This window comes from Eretmochelys imbricata, chromosome 17 (assembly GCF_965152235.1).
Source record: "Eretmochelys imbricata isolate rEreImb1 chromosome 17, rEreImb1.hap1, whole genome shotgun sequence".
In the NCBI taxonomy this organism is placed as follows: domain Eukaryota; kingdom Metazoa; phylum Chordata; order Testudines; family Cheloniidae; genus Eretmochelys; species Eretmochelys imbricata.
The window spans coordinates 13,211,937-13,235,016 of NC_135588.1; the positions used below are offsets into that span (position 1 = coordinate 13,211,937).

The 23,080-nt window shown below is 41.9% G+C and overlaps 1 protein-coding gene across 2 annotated transcripts in view; it reads left to right on the top strand.

The window, feature by feature from the left end:
* LOC144276427 (S-adenosyl-L-methionine-dependent tRNA 4-demethylwyosine synthase TYW1-like) overlaps nucleotides 1-23,080 on the top strand; it is a 125,722-nt gene that overhangs the window by 47,741 nt on the left and 54,901 nt on the right. For both annotated transcript variants that reach the window (XM_077836488.1, XM_077836490.1), the window contains exons 12-14: nucleotides 3,956-4,065; nucleotides 7,877-8,054; nucleotides 11,927-12,062. In XM_077836488.1, coding sequence (XP_077692614.1) covers nucleotides 3,956-4,065; nucleotides 7,877-8,054; nucleotides 11,927-12,062 — 424 coding nt within the window. The remainder of the gene's footprint in view (nucleotides 1-3,955; nucleotides 4,066-7,876; nucleotides 8,055-11,926; nucleotides 12,063-23,080) is intronic.

Consider the following 23,080-nt stretch of genomic DNA (forward strand, 5'->3'; position numbering starts at 1 on the left):
TCCTTTTTTGACAGAATGCTAGAAACAGTCTTTTGAGTTGATTTTGAAGGAGAAGCTTCCATGTCTCCTCATTCTTGTTAAGTGGGGAGCAGTTGTTGTGTTGATTGCAATACATATTTCCTTAGGGAAAGAATATTAGATACACTAGGCTAAATTCTGAGAGGTACTTGTTTTCTTAATGCATTGAAAAGGTCTATATTAGAAAAAGCACGTTCTACCAAATTACATGGTTCCTAAACCCAGCTCTTTCCCCTCCTCATCTCAGCCCCCAAAATAAAATTAACAAAAAGGAAATATGTACCGCAAAACCATCTTTGCTGACAGAGTAAAAGTGTTGCTGCTGATAGAAGCTAAGGGTGGATAAATGACATTGAGAGTTAGGAGCAAACCAGGAATATGTTCTAGGAGTCTTGACTTTCAATCCCCAACGACTAGACCATACTTCCCCATAGTGTCTGTAGAAGCTTCCTATTGCTGGGTCTCCCAATCTGAGTTACCAAGGCAGGCAGACGCTGGCAGTTCAATTTTTTGTGTGCTATTTGTTTCTTTATAATGGACTGGGCTACTTTTTCACAGTGGAAAATAACTCCTTGTTCTGTAAAGGTTTGCAGTAAATCCACTGACCTTTTTTCCATTTTAAGCAAATAGTGCTTATGGAACTTGCCCATGGTAGTAAACTAGTGGGTGCTTCATCGTAAATATTTACACCATAGGAGCATTCATCTTCCTGGGAAAAAGTTATGATTAATTGCCAGGGTCCTTTGGGTAGTATTGGTAAATGATATAGGTAGATCAAGGGCCTGATGAGAATACAAATAAGGTTCACTTGTAGGCCACACTGATTTGCTGACGGGCCGCTAGAATGATCTGAAAACTCCCTGTTGTGTTCAGGTGATGTCTTTCATCAGTTTCTCATAGCAGTACACTATAGCACTCATGCCTTATATTTCAGAGTAGCAGAGCAGTCTCTTAAATGAATATGTTTTGAATGTGAAAGTTCTCTAATACAATAGGATTTTTTCCCCTTTGTTTTGAGTATGGTGTGTTAGTGCTGGAAGGGGAAGAAAGTCCACCATGATTACCTGCTTGAGACCTGAGTAACTAGTCGGGCACATGTTCTAGGACACCTTATAGCCTGCTGGTGAATGAAAAGGTGAGAGTGAATGATTGGCTTTGGCAATAACTAGGAAATGCAATCTCCAAAGCCATGAAATATGCTTTGTGTCCCCATTAAAACTCCATACTCCAAATAAGCCACTTGTAGACATGACCTAGTGTGTTTATTAAACAGTTAGTGTGTTAAAAAATTCAAGGCCTGTGAGACGCTCATAATTTATGGGTGTCCAGAGTCCATCAAGGAAGGATCTATTGACTTTCTGCCAAGTCACCCTATTAAATATGCATGGTACAAGTGATGGAGTTAAACATGTATGAGTTGAATAAATACCTTATAATAGAATGTAAGAGTTGTATGAATGCCTTATAATGCTTTTTGGAGAAACTCTAGAAGAATAAAGCTGCTTTTGATTGAGATTCACTTTTATTTATGTATCTTCCCTTTGTGAGAAGTTAAAGATGCTTCAGGCATCAGTGCATGAATTTGTTCTTTACCTGAACGAGAAGGATATTTGGCCCAAACAGGCACTTTGGCCTTGTGCTAGGTTGAGAATCAATTAGTTTGGTTCAGTCAAAGTGTGAGGTTGAAGGGTTTTTCTCACTTAGATCCCTTTGACTTGGTGGAAGTCTTTTGATTAACTCAATGGGCTTTCAGTCAGGCCCTTAATTATGGCCTGCGATCTCTTCCTTCCCTCTTTTAGCCACATATTAGATATTAGGCATGAGCTCTATGTAGCTGGAAGATTACAGGAGGAAGACGTGGCCTTGAAGACTATAGAAGAGTAATATCAGAGTCTGAGTTCTGCAGGTCAAAAACCACTTGTCCGAAATGCTCCTGATATCAGCTCTCTCTTGAGCAGCATTTTGCACAGTAACCGGAACTGTGAATGCTGTATGGATAGAAGGTGTGATCCTGTATTCCTTGCTCAGTGTTTTAATCCATCAGTGCCATTGCGTGAGATCCAGTAGGGTATTTTGTTCCCTCTACAGCGCTTTAAATTTCTTCTGAGAGCAGTACTGAAATTGATGGTGCAAGTGCTCAAATGAGAGAACAAACAGGCAGCCTTGTGAGTACACAGGCAGCCTTTGTGAGTTTCAGATTGGTTCAAAACATGAACAGAAGATGGGGGAATGCACAAGATTAGAGGAGAAACTTCCATTTTTGGCCTTCTGTTTTCAAACACACTCTGTATTATTTTTAGAAGAGGCACAGAAGTGTGTGCACGTGTATTTTCTTTTTTTTTTTTTTTTGGTTTATACCAAGTTAACCCCACTGAATTCAGTGGAGTTACTCCACTGTTGTAACAGAGAACAGAATCAAGCCCATTGTCTAGGACCCCTTTCTGTGTTGTTACTGGTATGCACAACATGAATCACTTGTAGTAAAGGGAAATCATGAGGGATGTTCTACCTTTTTGTCTGGGAGTTAAGAGTCTGGGAGATGCCTTTGGAGTTTTGCACAGTTGCGTTTCGATCGATTTATAGTATATCTGGAAAACTAAGGTAGAGGGTGAAATATAATTGCAGGTGCCTGGCCTGTGGAAAAATAATCAGTGCAGGCGAATCTGAGTACAGCTGCTGAGATATTGATATAAATGCTTTCTTTGGGTGGTTGGGCTTTCCTGACTCTGAGCAAGCTGCTGCATTGTGGTCTTACTCCAGCTGTGTCTCAAATGATTGACTGATTGTTTTGTTTGCCGCTTACTTCAGTGCGGAGAACTAGTACTTTGTTAGGTTTCAATACTTTAAAAAAAAAAAATCTTATAAGTAACCAGAGAAGGCCTCACCTCAATAAACCTAGGAAATTAACTGGATCCATCATAAATGCATCTCTGATCTATTGCAAGTTGCACCGTCCTTTTTTTTATATTGAATAACAAAGTCTGCTCTTGTCCATTTTACACTGGAACTCACAGAAAGGGTAAGGCTATTGGGTTAGAAACACATCACTTCATTTTCAGTTGAGGATAGCATCTGTACCTTCAATATTCGGCTAAATGGCCTGGGACCTGCCTCCTTGAGTGTGTCATACTGCCGCAGCTGCACTCCATTGGAGATTCTAGAGCTGGATCCCCTTGATTTTAATAGAGGCATGGTTGGAGGCAGAGTGTTCCCTTGGCTGCTGAAGAAACTTTTGCCCATCGTCCAGAATAGTTAGACTTATGGCCTTCAAAATGTACTGCAAGGCCCACCTTTCTGCCTGGGGAGAAGAGAAATTGAGGCATGGGCAGTGGGTAGCATAGGCAGGGGAATGCTGTGCCTCTGCAAACAGCCTGGTGTGGCCCCATCCACGCTCTGCCCCCAGGCCACCTCTTGCCTGCTTCCAGTTACCTTTCTGCTCTTCTGTGGCCAAGAGGCGGGGGCAGGCAGGCTGGTGCTGGTGTGCACAAGGCTTGGGGCTAGGGCTGAGGGCACTCCAGCCACGCCCACCCGGTGTGCTGGGTTTGGGGACACTCCCGTTGCCCAGCGCTGGGGCTGGGGGCTTTCCGGATGTGCTGCCCCCACAGCACGCTGCAGGGCCGGTGGTCGCAGGGGGGTATGCTCTGGGCTCCAGCCGGGGGGCAGGGGACCTCAGGCAGAGCAGGAGCAGCCAGGGACTAGCCTCCCCCAACACCGTGTTCACCCATCGGCCATGAAATGAGGGCTGATGGAGCTGGCTGCTTTGTTAGAAAAGTCGCATATATTTATTGGGTTGTGTGAGGGTTAGAGTTGTATTGGGGATTTGCAGCTGGCTTTTGTTCTGTTTTTTTAATAATGTCAGAGGTGCAAAGATTGGCAGGTGGGCTCATTCTTGTGTGTTACAAATCACAATAAAAAAATCCAATATTTCTCTCTTCAGGCATCATACAAATCCAGTGGGCACAGAATGGCGGTGGAAAATGGACCAACCTGAAATGATCTTGCGAGAGGCTATTGAAAACCACCAGAGCTTGATCAAGCAATTTAAAGGTAATTTAAATGTATTTTTTTTTAATGAAGCTGTTAAGCGGGAATCAGAACAGACACTAACTAATAATGTGTGGAGCAAAAAGTTTCTAGAACACTAGAAAAAAAAGATGAGACTAATAAGGGCCCTCAAGCGTACGTAACTGTAAAATTTTTATGGCACATTATTTATTGTCATTTTTCCCCAGGAGATTTGTCTTGTTTACATCATTAGAGCTCAGGATCAGCCTCTGGGCTGCTAGTTTCTGCCATGAAAGAGTTATCTCATATATGATAGCAGGGGTGAGATATATGGTTTGTGGACAGAGGCCCCACAATGGGTGGGGACAGACTGGGTGACTACAAATCTTGACCTTGCTGTATAAAAGGTAAGGAGAGGTAAGAATGGAAAGGAGCTGTCCATTAACCTGAGCAGAAGGAGTGCCATAGATAGAGCCTCATTGGAATGAGATCCGCAGGGTATTGGCTGCATTTTCTCTCATGTTTCACAGTAGCAGCCGTGTTAGTCTGTATTTGCAAAAAGAAAAGGAGTACTTGTGGCACCTTAGAGACTAACCACAAGTACTCCTTTTCTGTTTTCTCTCATGTTTATGTACCTGGTTTCTGCACTTGAGGGTCTGATTCCCCCTGAAGTACTTGGCACCCAGAACTCCAACTGGAGTCAATAGGAGCTGCAGGTGCTCAGCACCTCTGGAAATCAGCCCACCTGAATGTGTAACCTGGAATCTTCTTGGCTTTGTTTCCCGTATGGGCTACTCATTAGCTCACATCCTTTTTCAGATACAGAAAATTAGTTACCTTGCCATGGTCAACACTTGTGCACAAGAAAAGCCAACCGATTTGACAAGAAAACTCTGACAAGAAATAAGCTCTTTCTTATTGACCGTTTAGATTGTGACTGCGTCAGGAGTCAAATGAAGCATCCGTAAAATGTGCAAGTCGAGCCTTTGTCTTGGATGTCATTGGGTAACCCATCTGTCTATCATGGCTGAGCATGGAACGCGCCCAATGGATGAGAAACGTGACAGGCAGAAACTTTTTTCAGCAGTATGGAGTGATCCTGTCTAGTTCATTGGTGTTCTCTCTTATGTAAACCCAGCTTGAGTTGGGCAAAGTTGGTCCTGCCTTCCTTTTTCGTTAAGTTGCTGATTTAAATCCTGTTATGTTTTGGACGAGACAGTTTCTTAGGATCTTGATGAACTAGATATTCATGGCCTGATTCTAATGGAGAGGGCCAGGGATGGTGGGGCCTGGGCTGTGGGGCTGGAGTGGGATACAAGAGCTGGTCTTTGTTGCTGGAATGAAGTGAGGGGATTGTGGGTGCAGGGTGGCACTGTGGCTAGAGTGGGTTCTCCTTGCTCCACCCCCACCCTGACATAGCTTCCAGCCACAGAATTCTCCATTGTGTAAATTAGAGAGGGAGACAGAGAGAGAGAGAGAGATCTTATTGATTGATTGGCTGCTGAAGGGGACAGGGGCAGGATAATTTATTTGGTGGATACTTTTTTCAGGTAGTGACTAGTAAACCCCATTGCCCTTCACAAAGGTGGACACTGCATAGTAATAATAATTAAATCAATCAATTCTCCCACTCCAGAAAAGCAGGTACCTTTGGTATTGCAGTCCTGGATTTGTAACGAAGTGTGCCCTGAAAATCTAGGTGCTGTAAGAGGTGGGGAGGGGAAGGTCGCTTATCTGGGTGTTTCTGATATGTTTAAACAAGATCCTTAATACAGTATTATAATGCTGGTACAGTGTGAACAGGGAAGTTTGGTCCCTAATGTTCATTATGCCTAAGCATTGCAGCTCAAGGGGAATGTGATATTAAAGTCACAAAGAGCTGAGGTGGTGGAACAGTGAGCACCGTAGATCTGAAAGCGAGCTCATCCATAGGAAATGGGAAGTTGAATGTGGTCATTATGTTTAGTTATTAAGTGTATGAGAGTTCATGTGCTTCTTAACATGCCCATGTACTCACTGGGAATAACCCTGAACTAGCATATCATTTATGCTGGTCAAAATGGTTGCTTATAAAACCTCAATACCCCACCATTTTGTATGTAGTGCATGCCATATTGGACAATAACTGTTGTAGGAAAATTTTTAGAGAATTTAAAAATGTGCTGTTGGGATTATTTTTTATTTCCCTCTGCCTGTAAGCCTGGTGCCTTGGTCACCATTATCCAATAGCGTAGGGTTAATAAGGGAAGGGAAATTAAGCTAAATGCATCCCAGAATAACTTTGAGACATGGAAATGTCATGACTTTAATGTCTGATATCTTTGCTCCTTCCAGAACCAGAAGAAAGTGCTGTTTGTCTCATTGTAAAGCTGCGATTCTCCTTTCCAGTGGGGTAAAATTCCCATTTTGAGTCCTGGAGGGTCCCTGTGAGTAGACATTATTAGAGCTATCATGGGCTCAGGACTAAATCTAACTCATTTTAAATGCACTAAACTTCCTGGTTCTGGTCACAGACCAACTTCTCTGTTTAAGGTTGAGGCTGTATCCTCAAACGCCTTTCTTTATCTTGACGTTGCAGTCTAGTGGGTAATTTTCTGTACCATTTGAGCTGCAGCGTCTAGGCAACATGAGGTGAGGTGAGGACTGTGGTTTCCAGCCATAACTCTTTTTTAAAATGCTTAGTATATTATTCAAATGCATCAAGGCACCTCAGGCCAATATAAAGTGACATCTTCAGAATAGAAATTTGAATTGGCTTGCTTCTTATTCCTAGTGAAATGAGTTCACGTGCAGACGCAGAAGCTCAGGGAGCTGGTAATGGATGGGATAGAGCACTCTTCGTTCCCAGATTGCTAGTATGAATCTGGCTCATGTTATTAGGAGCTAAAAGCACTTATATCTGATGACTGTTCCATGGGATAGCTATAGCTGGTAGCCTTATTGTTGCTACCTTCTCACTTGGAAGTGGTCCTCGCAACCCAGGGATGAGGCAGTGTTTGTGTGTTAACAGGTCTTTTGTCTCAGGAAATGTCTTAAAGCAGATGGTATTGGTGACGAATACTGATTTGCAATGGAATATTGTTGCTGTGTTAAATGAAATGTGGGCCTTTGTTTTCGTGTGAAATGCACAAACTACTTTCAGCTCTGAGGGAGGAGGAACATAACTTGTTCATTTCTTCGTAAAGAAAGGCTTATGGTTCTTGGTTTTGTTCCCTTGTTCCTATTCCTTCACGTGTGCTTTATTGAGGACTTATGTGTGGGCGAGAGACTATTCTATACAGTGTACTAAAATATTGCTTTTGTTGTTTATACAGGTTCATTGTATACACAGTGAGCGGCGTCTTCTGGTGCAAAGCAATGTTAGGGCATTGACTTCAATGATGCCATGTTAATTTACACCACCTGCGGATCTGGTTCAGTAGCTTCAGTCATCAGTCCCATTTTCTTGATCTTGACACAATGAAAATCTTAAAATGAGTAGCCGCACAGGTGGATTGGCTCAAGTACATGATGGTTCAGAAGGGTTGCTTACAAATTGGTGTTCAGTTACTGGAGTGTAAAATGTTTTTTTTGTTTTTTTTTTAAGGATTAACCAATCTTCTCTTTCCCTGTGATGGACAGCAAATTTTCATCATTCACTTTACTCTCTCCCCAGTTTCCAACGAATATCCAAGATGTGCTGTTTGTGTAGGTTTTGCATGAATTCTTTTCAGAGTAGCCGCTGTGTTAGTCTGTATCTGCAAAAAAAAAAAAAGCAGTACTTGGTGCCACAAGTACTCCTTTTCTTTTTATGAATTATTTCGTAAATTCTTTTTCCACCGCACTCTTCTCCCCACCTCTCCCTTTTTTCCAGGTGTGCCAGGGGTGAGAGTAGATCGCTTCGAAGAAGGGATGGTGGTGAAACACTGTGCGCTGTCTCTGGTGGGAGAGCCGATTATGTACCCAGAAATCAACACGTTCTTAAAACTGCTGCACCGGCACAACATCTCCAGCTTCCTGGTTACAAACGCACAGTTCCCTGTGGAGATTAGGTGAGAATCCTATGAAGTGTTTTTTTTTTTTTTTAATGGATTTTGTCTTGTTCTAAAGAGTTGGTGTTGTATGGTGTGCTTATATTTTATCATAGTGGAAATACACGATGCCACAGTCTGCATGACAAATAGCCATGAAAATTATTGCTCAGAATCTGCCTGGGTCATAGTTTTAGTCTCTCTGTTTCCCGCCCTCTTCCTTCTCTTCTCCACACCAATGTACATTTACTTTATTATTTTTTTTCTGTGCCTCTTAAATTCAGTGCAATTACTTTGAATACAGGCAGTATAACCAAACGTCCATTCCGGAAGGTTCTGGAGATACCTAAAGTCTATAAGAATAAAACAAATGAAATGCAAATTGTGTTTTGCTTTTGATGTTGCAATTGAGTAAAGGAAGGGAGTGTTTCTCATAAACAGACCGCAAATTAAAGCTCATGAGTTCTATTCCCAGTTCACTTGCGCGCTTCCTTGTGACCTTGAGCAATTCACTCACTTCTTCTCTCAGTATTCCCACCTGCAAAAGGTAATTAGTCATTTTTATCTAACCACGCAGAGGGAGTTGTGAAATTTAATATTTGTAAAGCATTTTCAGATACTTCGATTAAAGGTCCTGGGTGAATTAAAAGTATTATTTGTCTCTTTTGAAAGTGCTTGACACCTGTTTAACCAAAAATCAGAACAGCAGTGAAAAACTTGCTGCTAATGTTCAGACCCTGTCTTCAGCTCCCACAACTTGGGGTGGGGGGAGGGAGGAAGAGCACTTCGAAAGGCATTAGTTAACAGCATAGGCCCAAATTCCTCTCTGGTGGAACGCTAGCAGTGTCACTGGAGGGTACAGCCGCGATGGCTTTGGTGTGTTATATTTCCCACAATTTCTAATTCCAGGTGAATAGGACATTCCATTTGTTGCAAAATAATAATTTACACATCAGTAATCTCTGATATTTTGGCTTCCTCTCTGGCTCCCTTTTTTGGTCTGAATGTGAGGGCTGGAGGCACACATTTTTTAGAGTGAGTAATTAGGTACTCCAAAGCCATTCCAAATGCTTGGGTAATTGTGTAATCAAGTTACTTTTCAAACCATGTATTATGGGCCTGATAGATAGAAACTAAACATAGAATTTAAAAAGAGAGCCAACACTATTTCTGAAAATATATTTCTTGGAAAATGATGTGTTGTTTTTTTTTTTTTTTTTTAAATGATAAAATTCTAGTTTTGCTCTCTCATCAGCATGTCCATTGATCCCAACTAGCAAAATCCGAGCCTGGTATATGGTACAGCAGTTAATAAGACTTGCTTTAAGAACACACAAACCTTGCTGAGATAAGAGTGGTCTTATTCCTGCTGCTGAACTTAGACTGTACAGTTTATTGACATGATGTTTTGTCGGTATTGTAAGTCTCTTAGGGATCTGACGCTGGCTGTGTACAAAAGCATTTTCAGGTTTAGCTGGTAATTATATCCACTACATTAGGTTGTGTCCCTTGTTTGTTCACTACTAAATCCATGTCAGAGCTCTGTGGAATATCACAGCAGCTCTCACAGCTTGTGGGGTACAATGACAAGTGTATTCATGTACTTTCAGACCCAGCTATGCCCCCTTGTGGGTGCTGGGGCTCAGTCGGTCACTGCAAAGCGGAACAGCATAGTGCAAGAGGGTATGTAAAACCTCTGCTCATGATCGAGTCCCCATCTTTCTGTGGTATAACTGTACTAATTCTGCTGGCTGCCTGCAGCTGCTGGGGATGGGGCATGCTTTGGTTCCTTGGAGAAGAGGAACTTTTCCAGTTACCATTCTGAAAGTGACTAGCTCTGTCTTCAGTGATACCTTTTTATCATTATTATTATATTATTTTATTAGGCAAATGTAACATGCAAAAGACTGGCTACGCTCTTTGTAATTGAATATTCCAATCCCTTGATACCTGGAACACTTGGCCATTTGGGCAATTGCTGCTTGGACTGTCAGTTCAGAGCATGCTCACTAGTAAACCGGTTCTTAATCTAAACTGTTAGATTTGTTTCCCATTAATGATCTGTTCTTGTCTGAATCTGGAGAGGAGGTATATGCTTGGGTACTTTGCAAGTTCATGTCGAGTAATTGGATTTTCTAACCATTGACAGCTCAGCTCTGGTCTCATTCCAGACAATTCTTGTCACTTTTAGTTTTCACCTTCATGTTTTTTTAAAGAAGGAGTGATTGACAGCTGTATGAAGGATTCTTTTTTAAAAGCACTAGATCAGACTGGAGTTGTAGCCTGCTTGTTAGCAGCTTTCACAGGCAGCATTTGTGGAAGGCTCTTCCTTAATTTCCTAAGATATTGGCTAGTAGACCCACAGAGCTGTGTGATAAAATTTTGAAGCTGTCACTTTATCTAGAAGGCATTGTGGTAGAGTGTTTTTGCCTGGTGTTTGACAAATATCACCAGCCCCCCAGAAGAGACAAAAGGGTATAAAAATTAATTGCCTTTGTCTATTTCTCTTGATTTTAAGGAGCTTGCTAAGTCTGATTCTCTCAGCTTGTTACTCTTTGTTCATTATTCCTTGCATAGCAGAATACAGTGTTATTTATTCTGCTCTTTGCAGCTCCAGTTATCTGTGTCTGCATCACACTTGCTAGCCTTGGGGTTCCAGCATGGATGAAATCGGTCACAGGCTCTTGGACAGCAGAATAGGTTTAAGCTTTTAGAAGTCACTTATGCAGTGCTTGTGTTAACCCACTGGTGAATGTGTGTTTTAACTGGGGGCTGTGACAACTCCTGTCCTCTGTGGATCAGCATAGGGGGCATTCGCTAGGAAATTACACTTGTAAAAAGAGTAATGTCTTAAATTATAAAAGAGCTAGAGCATAATACGCTTTCCTGCAGAAATCCAAGCTGCAGCTCTTTGCACTTTGACTGATGCGGGCTGGGATTACTGTAATGACCTCTTTAGTCAACTTCACAAAGGCATTGATGTCCTTGTGGGAGCTATATCCCACGCTTTTTGCACCAGAGGAACACTCCTCAAAATGTGGGAACTTGGGAGCCTGGGCTATTAAAATGTGGGGAGGAAATCATAACTAAGGATATGCTTTGGAATCAATGTCTCATATGACAGTAAGTCTCTGGCCCCAAGCATGTTTACAGTGGTGCTAGCTGAAAAGGATTCAGTGCAAAATTTTGAGCGGGTCCCATGAAATAAGGTCCTCTACAAAGTACCAGGAGCACATTTGTAAAGCCACTTTTATACTTCTTTTGTTGCAAAAAGCTCATTTGCATGTGGCTTACAGTTTTGGAGCCTTAAAGTTCCACCTGCCTAGCTCAGAGATGTCCCACCCTGCCGGGTGAACTCCACTGAGCAGCACTGCATTTCTGTTGAATAGGGCTGCCTTCCTGTAGGACAGGTGGAATTTTAGGGCACTTTGCCTGCAGATGTTCCAATAGGAAGTGAAGCTTTTAAATGCTTCAGGTGAGACTCCAGGCTCTTTTGATCACAGGCCACTTGGGAAGGCTTTTCTTAATTAGTGTTCTACCTGGATGAAAGATGCTGTTCAGTGAGGATTGGATTGTTGAACTATCACTGGGCTTGACCCTTCCGCGAATGGTTAGTATGTGGTATTCCTTGCTTTGTGGCACATTATGTGGTGAAAGACTATTTTCTGTTGCTATTAGAAACCCCAGCCATTTGGTAAAGATTCACTGCTGAACTTCGAGAGAGTATGCTGTAAATATTACATTACTGCTTTTGCTTCTGGGAACAGAGCAGAGTCCAGCATAGTTATTTGCTCTGCCAGGTTATGTCTTATGGATGCTTCTGTAAAAAAGCATAAATTCAGTTAGCTGTAATGTCTGAAAATAATGATTCCCCTCTCCTTTTTATTGCCAAGGAACCTTGAGCCAGTAACACAGCTGTATGTCAGCGTGGATGCTAGCACCAAAGAAAGCCTGAAGAAAATTGACCGTCCCCTCTTCAAGGATTTCTGGCAAAGGTTTCTAGACAGTTTAAAGGCCTTGGCTGAAAAGGTACCAAATTAAGAACAGTTTTTGTTAACTTTTTTCCCTTTCTTCCCATTTTCCTCTCGGGGGGGGGGTGTGGTTTTGTGGGGCTTGAAGGAAATGGGGTGCTGAATGCCTTAAGAGTTTTATTTCTGTGCTTTGTACAGTTTGTGGTGTTAGGATAAGGAGTATAGCAATCCAAACTCAAAGCTAACAAAGGACTCTGGGTTTTTTTGTGTGGGAATAAATTTCAGGAGAGGAGAGGTAGAATGTGTGTCAGGAAGAGAATCGTGTATTTATTTGGCTGTCCAAAATGGAGGTAGTCCCTGCCAAAACTGCTTGGCGCCAAAGCGAGGCAGTTGGAGAAAGGTAGAAAGCCCAGAAGAGTTCATGAAAGCACATGTGATAGCTGACATTTGTTTCCAAAGCTTTCACCAGGAGCTCAGTAAAGCCCCTGTCTTGTGAACACTTACACATTGACTGCAATGGGACTACTGATGTGTAAAAATAAGCATATGTGTAAAAGTTTGTTTGCAGGATTGGGGCCGAAGATAGTGGCTGTATATACTTGGGCAATGTAAGGATGCTGCCTCTTCCTGATATTTCCAGGTTGTAACTTTCTTGCTGTACTGCATAAGGCAGTTGAACACTGGGCCAAATTCATGGCAGGCTTACGACCTGCTTATACCAGCTGTGAGTTTAGGCCACAATCTTTATATTTTTCCTTCTCTCTGACAGAGCCCTACTTATCTGACTTGGGCACTGTGTGAATTAACAAGCTAGGTGTTTTGTGTACATATTTTCTCTTGTCTTTACTATTGCAGCACTCAGAAAAAAAGCTTTTATTTATATTTCTGGCACAACTTTACATGCTGCCTCTGGTACTGAGCAGATGGGAGATGCTATTTAGTGTATATAATAAGCTTTGCTGTGTTCTGAGACTACAAATATTAGGCCTATTTCTGCCAGATTTACTTACATGAATAGACCCATTAACTTCAATGGAACTGCCTGAAGGTTTGGTCCTGCAAATGTACGCAATTAGCTTTCTCACTCGGATACACCCGTTTCATTTGCTGGCAGTACTCACATGGGTAAAGGTACTTGTGTAGAGTGGCTGTGTACAGGATCATCTTGTTAAACTCAGGGCTAAATCTGGCTGCAGCAAAGTCGGGGGCAAAATTTCCGTTAACTTTAATGGGATCAGGATTTGGCTTGGGGACGCCCAAACTCGATTAAACCAAAATGAAACAAAACCAACCAAACAAAAAAGGGGGACATTTTGATGTACTAGGAAATCTGCCTTTGGCAGAATATCTCTCTTGACCTTGGTTATATAAGGTACAGTCACTGCTGAATTCCTGTCTGTTGTCACAATCTTTCCACCTTCATTTTTTGTGAGGAACATATTGGCAGTTATATCCATAGAGCTAAAAATACTTTTGGTCAAGGTGAAGAGGAAAGGGGAAAAAAAAGCCAAGCTGATAGCTGCATTTTTTTTCCCTTCAAAGAGAGATTTGGGTGTTCTTATAACACTGACAACACAGCACCCTCTTAGTAGCAGCCAAGGTTGACAATATCCTTTATCAGCAATGGGGTATGATTTGCATAATGCCAGGGCAAAAATATGCAAATGTCAAAATCCCCTAGGAATCTTGTATATTTTAGATGATTTTGTAATTTTACATATGGCTGTGGTTATAGGGGGTGTCTAGAAACACCTGAAGTGACTTATTAAGAAGGAGAACCTTCCAGGTTTTCTCCTCGGTGTGCATGCTTTTGTGTCCAAGTTGGAGATTAAGCACTGTTTCGTAGGACTCTGATAAATTAAGTGTGGGGAAAGCTGATGCTGCTTCTTATGATCTCAAGGTATACGGTTCACACTACAATATGGATGTTGGGATAAGGAAGCAATGATGCATTGTGTTGAGGAAAGCAGTGCTATGTATCAGGAAAGGGAACACAAATCCTCAGTTTTGCACGTTGCGTTCAGCTGTCGTGTCTTACATAATTCCTCCAAGACACAGACAAGATGATATTGTAGTTGATATAAGGTCATTGTTATTAAGAGTTTATAGTGGGTTTTCATCCCCTGTGCTGCCAAAAACCAAAAGGCTTCTAAAAACTGACATAAAATGTCTTCCTGTGCTTGCTACAACTTTGTTTGGCAAGAGTTGTTCCTGTATTCTCGTTCTCCCTCATCCTACCTGTGGTTGGTTGCCTGTATCACAGTAGTACATGGAGGACCCAGACAAGAGCAGGGCTCTGTTGTGGTTGGTACTGTAAGTATGAGAGTCAGTCCCTGCCTGGCATCTTGGGAAGCCAGGTAGTCTGGGAGCCCTGGGGTCTCCAGCTCCAGGGAAAGCCCCGTGGTAGGGCTGTCTGGAGTCAGAGCCCCGGGGAGATCATCCCAGGACTTTCAGGATCCCAGCTCTGCAGCAGGGGGTTGGAAACCTTGAGAGACCACAGGAATTCCAGGCTCCCTGTTGCAGAGCCAGGAGCAGTGTCTCAGTCAGGGCTCCCTGCCGTGGTGCTGAGAATCCTGACTCCACAGCAGAGATCCTGGAAATCCTGGCATGGCGGGACTGTCCTGGAGCTGAAAACCCTAGGAGCCTGGGGTCCCTGGCTCCAGGGCAGACTGTGTGGCACTGCAGGATTTCATCAGAACCCTAGTGGGCAGAGTTTCACCTCTAGTTTGTCAAACCAGTCTTGCTTTCATGAGAAATTTCTGGTTCAATGACCTGGTGTTTTCTGAATAAACAGTTTCTTCAGAAAATCTCTGACCATCTCTTATCAGGCTATCACTTTCCAGTGGAAGCAACAGTGTATCTCCCAGCTCATGTGGAGAAGCTGTTTTCGGGCATAAGTCTTGCTCTCTCCAAAGTAATCTTTATTGCAGCGGTCTTTATGGTGAATTTTCCATTCTGAAATACTCTTCCCGAGAGATGTGTGTGATTTAGTGTTAGATAGGTGGTGAATACTCGGAAAGCTTTATTTGTTTCGGATCCAAATGTATATTCTGAACATGTCTTAAGCACTGTTTATCAATGAAAAGTAAGGGACAGGTGTCAACTGAGTGCTTAAACTAATATCTAATTTAAAGTGTGCTTTTTCCAAACATCATGTCTGAAATACCCAGCAGAGCTCACTCACCCCTTCATCCTTCCAAAGCAGATGACTTTAGGTGATGAAAACGATCAAGGGGTGACTTAATTTACGGTGGAGAAGTACCTTCCTGGGGAGAAAGTGCTTGGGATTAAAGGATTTTTCATTGTAGTGGTGAAAGACATAATAAGAACAAATTGCTGGAAGGTAAAGCTGGACAGATTAAAATTAGGAAATAAAGCTGTTGCTTTTAATAGTGCGGGTCTTGAATTACTAGAACAAACTACTGAGGGAAATGATGAATCCTCCATCTCTTGAAGTCTTTAGCCCAAGTCTGAATGCCTTTCTGGAAGAGATGCTTTAGCCAAACCCAGGGTATTAAGCTCTCTAGAGGAGTAATTGGGTGACATTCCGTGTCCTGTGTTACACAGTCAGACTCGATAATCTAATGGCTCCTTTTGGCCTTTAAAATCTATGATTCTATGGACTTGATTTCCATGAATTCTACTGGGTGAGGTTCTGTATGATGACAGCTGGTAAAAATTAAGCACCTGTCTGTGCTGCCTGGACAATGCAAATCCGGTGATATGTCTCCTAAAAAGAGGGTATGGCGGTTAGCACAAGTGATGGAGCGACCTTGCATGGGGACCTCAAGCATCACTTGGCTCATAGTTGGTCAGCTGCTTTGGGGGGGTTGAAAAATGGCATAATAATTTAGCCGATTTTAAAGGGAGCACATTTTATTTTTTGGTATGTGACTTACATATTTGTACATCAGAAGCTATAAAATTATCTTGGAGAAAAGTTGAAGTAGGTGCCAGCAGAGTGTTAAGATCTGGGTTTGGGATTCTTCATCATCCTGTGGTACCTGTGTGATCACACGTATATTTTTCTTTGAGAAATTAGTTCAACTAATTTTTAAGCAGGGTTCTGTGTTTGCTCAGAAAAAAAAAAATTCATGGAGCTGATGAATACCAGAGAATAGGAAAAAGTCAGTTTTCTGAGCTTGATGCATTCTGCAGAATTCTTTTCCACCTCCGCATGGTGCCACCTCTTTGTCATCTTTAGGTGCCCCCCAGGTACCTCTTACTTCTCCATCTCCTTGACTTAATCATCATAAATCCTTTCCAATCTGCTCAGTACACTGTACCTCAAAGTACTTGCTGTGCTGCCAGACACCAAGTAGGCATTATTGCACTCTTTTAACTTTCAGAGTGCAGGTGCCAATGTTCTCTTAAACAGATTAGAATGATTGGGCAGGGGGAGTCCAAACCCTAGGTTAATATAACATTATGGCCCTGCAAGAATTGAAGACCAAGTAGGACGTTAACCTGCCCTTAAAAAAGGGTCAAACAAGCTAAGGAACTCCTTGGTGAGCCTTTCCAGAGTTCATTCTAAATTGTATCTTTCTGTAGGATTTAGATCCTAAGTTTCAGATCTTTTCCTTTCTTCAAGTTAATTGAAATTTCATTGGGAAAAGGGTCATGACTCTTTGCAGATGCAGTGCTGCAGAAGTTCCTCATCTTCAGTATGAAAGAATGTTCTTAACTGTGTTTAACTGAGGACTTCGCATTTTGAACAGCGAGACCCTTAAATACGGTGCCATATTCCCCGATCCTGCCAAGCGATACATACATGTAGATCTGTATTCCATGCATGGAGTCACCTTAAGGGGTGGTGTTTGCAGACCCATTTGCAGGATCAGGGACTCAAAATGTGAAATGGCACTTATACATCAGTTTACCACTTTCTGATTCTATTTATGACACACTTCTACGTAATTCCTCATAGATATCTGAGTGTATATGGAGATGCCTGGATCTAGATTTCAAAATTATGCAAGCTTGTGTCTGGTACTGTTTACTTAGCTCTTCTTTTTAATGTGATCCTTACTGCAACTTACTCTTTGGTTCTGTGTGTTTATACATGATGTTTGTAAATATGTATCTTCAGAGTAAAATCTTAGTTGTGCTTTGGCGCTAATGCTCTATTACATAATATATGCCAATAATTATAGCTTTTATGCTTGCAACAGATTTTGGTTTGTGTGGAGATTATTTTGTGTGGTTGAGGGGAGAAATCTCTGTTAGTTGGTTTGGAAAGACTGGTCTTTGTTTCTGAACCAAGATATATTTTTTTAAGGAGACTGTAAAATTCAAAATTTGCAACAGACATTGAAATCAGTATTCAATTATGTGTCACTATAAATTTAGAAAAATCTGCCTCTCATGCACAGTAGACCATCTCTTCTCCACCAGCTGTTTGCTAGCTTTAATGATTTTGTTGACAAGATTTATTGATGTAATCATTGTGAATTGAAACATCATGAAAGTTACAAAGGTACAATGTTTTATGTTAAATGATACTCCCTGAAATATGTTGCCCTCTTTCAGCATGGCTTACCGAGTATAACCAGAATGAATCTTTAACAAAAACATCTGGACTTTGGAAAGAATAAACACGTACTTAGCCTTTTCTAACCTTTCTAATATCTCTTGTAGAAAGGAAAAGGGAACGAAGAAGTTTGTAAATAATATTGCAAAATCAAACCTGTTTAATATTCCACATCATTGGTCTCTACTGGGATACCTGGAGACCTGAAATTACAAATAATTACATTTTAAAAGGCTGGTTAAGGATCAGTTCCTGTTTTGCTTACCTGGTGTCAGACTTCTATTTTTTCCTCTGCAGGAGTTGTTAATTCCTAGCTCTTATATATCGCTTTTCAGCTGTGGATCTCAAAGCGCTTTACAGAGGAGGTAAGCATCATCTTCCCTATTTTATAGATGAGCAAACTGAGGGGAAGTGACTTGCCCAAGGTCACCCTGCAATTCAGAGCCAGAGCTGGGAATAGAATCCAGCTCTATTTAGTCCCAGTCCACTAGACCATGCTGCCCTTGAGAGTTGATGACTTGGGAAATACCCAAAAAAGAGCATTCTCTGTCCTTCTAGAAGAGTCACTGTGTCCCACTGGGTTGACTTGGGAAGCCAGAGTTCTGTTCTGACACTGACATGTTGTGTGACCTTGGGCAAGTCCCTTAACTTCTTTATTCTTTATCTGTAAAACGGGGCTGCTCATACTGACTTTTGAAAAGCACTCAGAGATCTTTAGCTGAAAAGGTTCTATGCATATATGTATTCGTTGGAACTCTTGCAGGGGAAAGATGGGGACTGATCACTGGTTGTGTCAGCTAAGCAAAGGAGAATTAAATCTCATTTAATTTAGAATGGTGCTGGACCAAATGCTGTGTGGACTTGTACTGGGTCTGTTCAAGTTTTCCCATCTGTTAAATGTTGTAACCTCTTTTAACTGTTAGATGTTTCTGTTGTTTTTAAACAAATACCAAGAAGCTCTAACTTGGTGATTTATAAGAAAGTATTTATTTCATCCATTGAATTTTTTTTATTTGACATTTCATGAAAGAAGAGGAGCTGACAAAGCATTTCCAAGGGTGATTTACATTTTCATTTCAATGAGAGCGAATGTAAAACTGATGCAAAAGCACCACAAACAAAAGTGAGAAATTCAGTACTGTGAAGAACATAGATACTGGTGTGCTAATGCATATCGAAAACAGAGGGAAAGAAAGAAACGTGGATCCTTCCACACCCAAGAAAAATGGAATAGTAAGATAGCTCTTACTGGAATAAGAGGAATCCGCAACAAGGTTGAATATGTAACCTTTGTTCCATGTGGTAGGCTGTTTGGGTTGTAATTGTGACTTCCATATAAGGTTAAATTTGTGCTCTTAATTATGCCTGAGCTACCAAGGACAGATTTTGGCTAATTGCTTCTACATGTCTAGAAGGGATTTACCCCAGCACACTGAAGTAGTACATATGCATTCCAAGACAAAGGGCCAGGTTTTGGTGTTCAGGTTCAGGTTGGTGGCCTTATTCTAGATTAGACTATTCTAGATCTCAGTGCAAATGAGAGCAGAATCTGGCCCTAAACTTTCACTTTTGTTTGGGTTGCTATATTGTGAGTGAGTTGAGTGCCAATTTGCTTGAGCTGGGTTCTTTTTCTTGCAGCCTATAATGTGCCATGTTTGGGGTCTTTGCATGAATGCAAGGAATATATGCCTTAAACAGTTCCTTTATTATAATTCTACATCCACCTAGCAGGACATGAGACCAAAGCTGCTCCTAGCTTTGTCAGGACGTTGCGTACTGGACAGCATTCAGAGCCCTGCATGGCTATACGAAGGGTAACCTTTGACCTTTCCAGCCACACCCATCAACTTTAGGAACTAGGAGCCTTTGAGGGCAGCCAGGTCAGGCCATTTGTGGTCTCGTTGATGTTGCTGGATCTGAGCATTAGGGCCAGATGCTGCATTTCTTCCTTGGACAAAATTCCCATTTGGTTTGCCACTCTAAGGACTGGAAGGCTTGCCTTGCCCTACAGCGATCTTCAGAGCCCTTTCTGAAGCTGCTACACTGAAGAATTGTTTTCCAAAAAATTAAAGTGGGGGATTCCTACTCATGAAAGCTTACCAACCTTGAACAGAGAGGAGTCGTTTTGGAACTGGAATCTCTTAATTAGAGGTTGACCAAAGGCTGTAAACTAATTGCCAATTAAAGGTGATTTTTTTGTTTGTTTTTTACATTAAGGCTTGTCATTATGTTTCAGTTTAATGGGTTGGTTCAGTTGCTCTGATTAATGTCAGCAATACAGAAAGGGAATAGTGTAGCAGTCAATTTTATGACTAGCATTAACACCATTGATTTTTGATGTAAGGACCATGTAAAGTACAGAAAATCTGAAAGGACAAATGGATTTTGATAATTCTTTCCATCGCTGTTTTCTCACCTAATTGCCTGCATAATCTTCTGTTTAAGTACAAGAAACTATGGGAATTTACTAAATTTCATGCAATGATAATCAGGAATGTACGGTGTTAGATGCACATCAAAGCAAACTGGTGGTTGTGGAACATGGAATGAAAGATAAACTGCTCTGAGAGACTGAAAACATGCTGAAGAGAGATTTCTGTGGTGAGCATGGCTGAGGTGATTTTTGTAAAGCCGTCTACCATATTACAGTTAATTGAATCACAGAATCATAGAATATCGGTCCTCAAAGCAGGACTGATCCCCAATTAAATCATCCCAGCCAGGGCTTTGTCAAGCCTGACCTGAAAAACTTCTAAGGAAGGAGATTCCACCACCTCCCTAGGTAACGCATTCCAGTGTTTCACCACCCTCCTAGTGAAAAAGTTTTTTCTAATATCCAACCTAAATCTCCCCCACTGCAACTTGAGACCATTACTCCTTGTTCTGTCATCTGCTACCACTGAGAACAATCTAGAGCCATTCTCTTTGGAAACCCCTTTCAGGTAGTTGAAAGCAGCTATCAAATCCCCCCTCATTCTTCTCTTCCGTAGACTAAACATCCCCAGTTCCCTCAGCCTCTCCTCATAACTCATGTGTTCCAGTCCCCAATCATTTTTTTTGCCCTCCGCTGGACTCTTTTTCCAATTTTTCCACATCTTGTAGTGTGGGGCCCAAACCTGGACACAGTACTCCAGATGAGGCCTCACCAATGTCGAATAGAGGAGAACGATCACATCCCTCGATCTGCTGGCAATGCCCCTACTTATACATCCCAGAATGCCATTGGCCTTCTTGGCAACAAGGGCACACTGTTGACCCATATCCAGCTTCTCGTCCACTGTAACCCTTAGGTCCTTTTCTGCAGAACTGCTGCTGAGCCATTCGGTCCCTAGTCTGTAGCGGTGCATTGGATTCTTCCGTCCTAAGTGCAGGACTCTGCACTTGTCCTTGTTGAACCTCATCAGATTTCTTTTGGCCCAATCCTCCAATTTGTCTAGGTCCCTCTGTATCCTATCCCTACCCTCCAGCGTATCTACCTCTCCTCCCAGTTTAGTGTCATCTGCAAACTTGCTGAGGGTGCAATCCACACCATCCTCCAGATCATTTATGAAGATATTGAACAAAACTGGCCCCAGGACCGACCCTTGGGGCACTCCACTTGATACCGGCTGCCAACTAGACATGGAGCCATTGATCACTACTCATTGAGCCCGACAATCTAGCCAGCTTTCTATCCACCTTATAGTCCATTCATCCAGCCCATACTTCTTTAACTTGCTGGCAAGAATACTGTGGGAGACAGTGTCAAAAGCTTTGCTAAAGTCAAGGAACAACACGTCCACTGCTTTCCCTTCATCCACAGAACCAGTTATCTCGTCATAGAAGGCAATTAGTTTAGTCAGGCATGACTTGCCCTTGGTGAATCCATGCTGACTGTTCCTGATCACTTTCCTCTCCTCTAAGTGCTTCAGAATTGATTCCTTGAGAACCTGCTCCATGATTTTTCCAGGGACTGAGGTGAGGCTGACTGGCCTGTAGTTCCCAGGATCCTCCTTCTTCCCTTTTTTAAAGATGGGCACTAAATTAGCCTTTTTCCAGTCATCGGGGACTTCCCCCGATCGCCATAAGTTTTCAAAGATAATGGCCAGTGGCTCTGCAATCACATCCGCCAACGCATCCGGCCCCAGGGACTTGTGCACGTCCAGCTTTTCTAAATAGTCCCGATCCACGTCTTTCTCCACAGAGGGCTGGTCACCTCCTCCCCATGCTGTGCTGCCCAGTGCAGCAGTCTGGGAGCTGACCTTGTTCGTGAAGACAGAGGCAAAAAAAGCATTGAGTACATTAGCTTTTTCCACATCCTCTGTCACTAGGTTGCCTCCCTCATTCAGTAAGAGGCCCACACTTTCCTTGACTACTTCTTGTTGCTAACATACCTGAAGAAACCCTTCTTGTTACTCTTAACATCTCTTGCTAGCTGCAACTCCAAGTGTGATTTGGCCTTCCTGATATCACTCCTGCAGACCCGAGCAATATTTTTATACTCCTCCCTGGTCATTTGTCCGATCTTCCACTTCTTGTAAGCTTCTTTTTTGTATTTAAGATCAGCAAAGATTTCACTGTTAAGCCAAGCTGGTCGCCTGCCATATTTACTATTCTTTCAACACATCGGGATGGTTTGTCCCTGTAACCTCAATAAGGAGTCTTTAAAATACAGCCAGCTCTCCTGGACTCCTTTCCCCCTCATGTTATTCTCCCAGGGGATCTTGCCCATCAGTTCCCTGAGGGAGTCAAAGTCTGCTTTTCTGAAGTCCAGGGTCCGTATTCTGCTGCTTTCCTTTCTTCCTTGTGTGAACATTATAATGGGAAGATAGTAATTATCAGGATGGGTCAGACCAGTAGTCCTTTTTCTGATGGTGACCAGTATCTGATGCTTCAGAGGATACATCATGGCGGTACCTGACCACAGCAAAAATTTCTCCCTAACCACTGTGAGCTAGTTATCAGCTTAGGGCCTGAAGCATGAGGGTTTATAACTCCCCATAAAAACACATTTCTAAAATCATGTGTGATAAATCTCTGGATGTTTTCTTTATTCATATAAATGTCAAATCCTTTTTTTGAATCCCACTAATTTTTCAAGCTATGGGTTCTGCAGTTTTAATTTTTCATTCTGTGCAATGAAAAAAAGTGTCAGGGCTTTAAAAGTCATTGCCTTAATATTGGTACAAAGCTTTAGGAAATGCATACCACTCTCTAGTGGTAATTATTTTGTTTCAAAATCTGAAAAAAAAAGCTGCAAGTATTTTTTTATTATGCATTTGTTTAATTTCAGGAAATCTTAGGGATGATGCATACAATCCTGTTTTTTTTTAAGTCCCTTTTATTCATTGAGCTACCAGCTGGTAACTTGTACCTAATAATAATAATTATTATTATTCTTCCTAATAATAATATTTATTACTAATTTGTATTCGTCACATTCTGAAGTGAGGGGTTGTCAGTGCCTGCCCTGTAACCCTGAGTGCCTCAAAATGCTCTTCAACTGTGGTTCTCTTGTCTGGATGCTCCCAGCCAGCATCCAAGCCTGCGCTGAGTTTCTGTGAGTT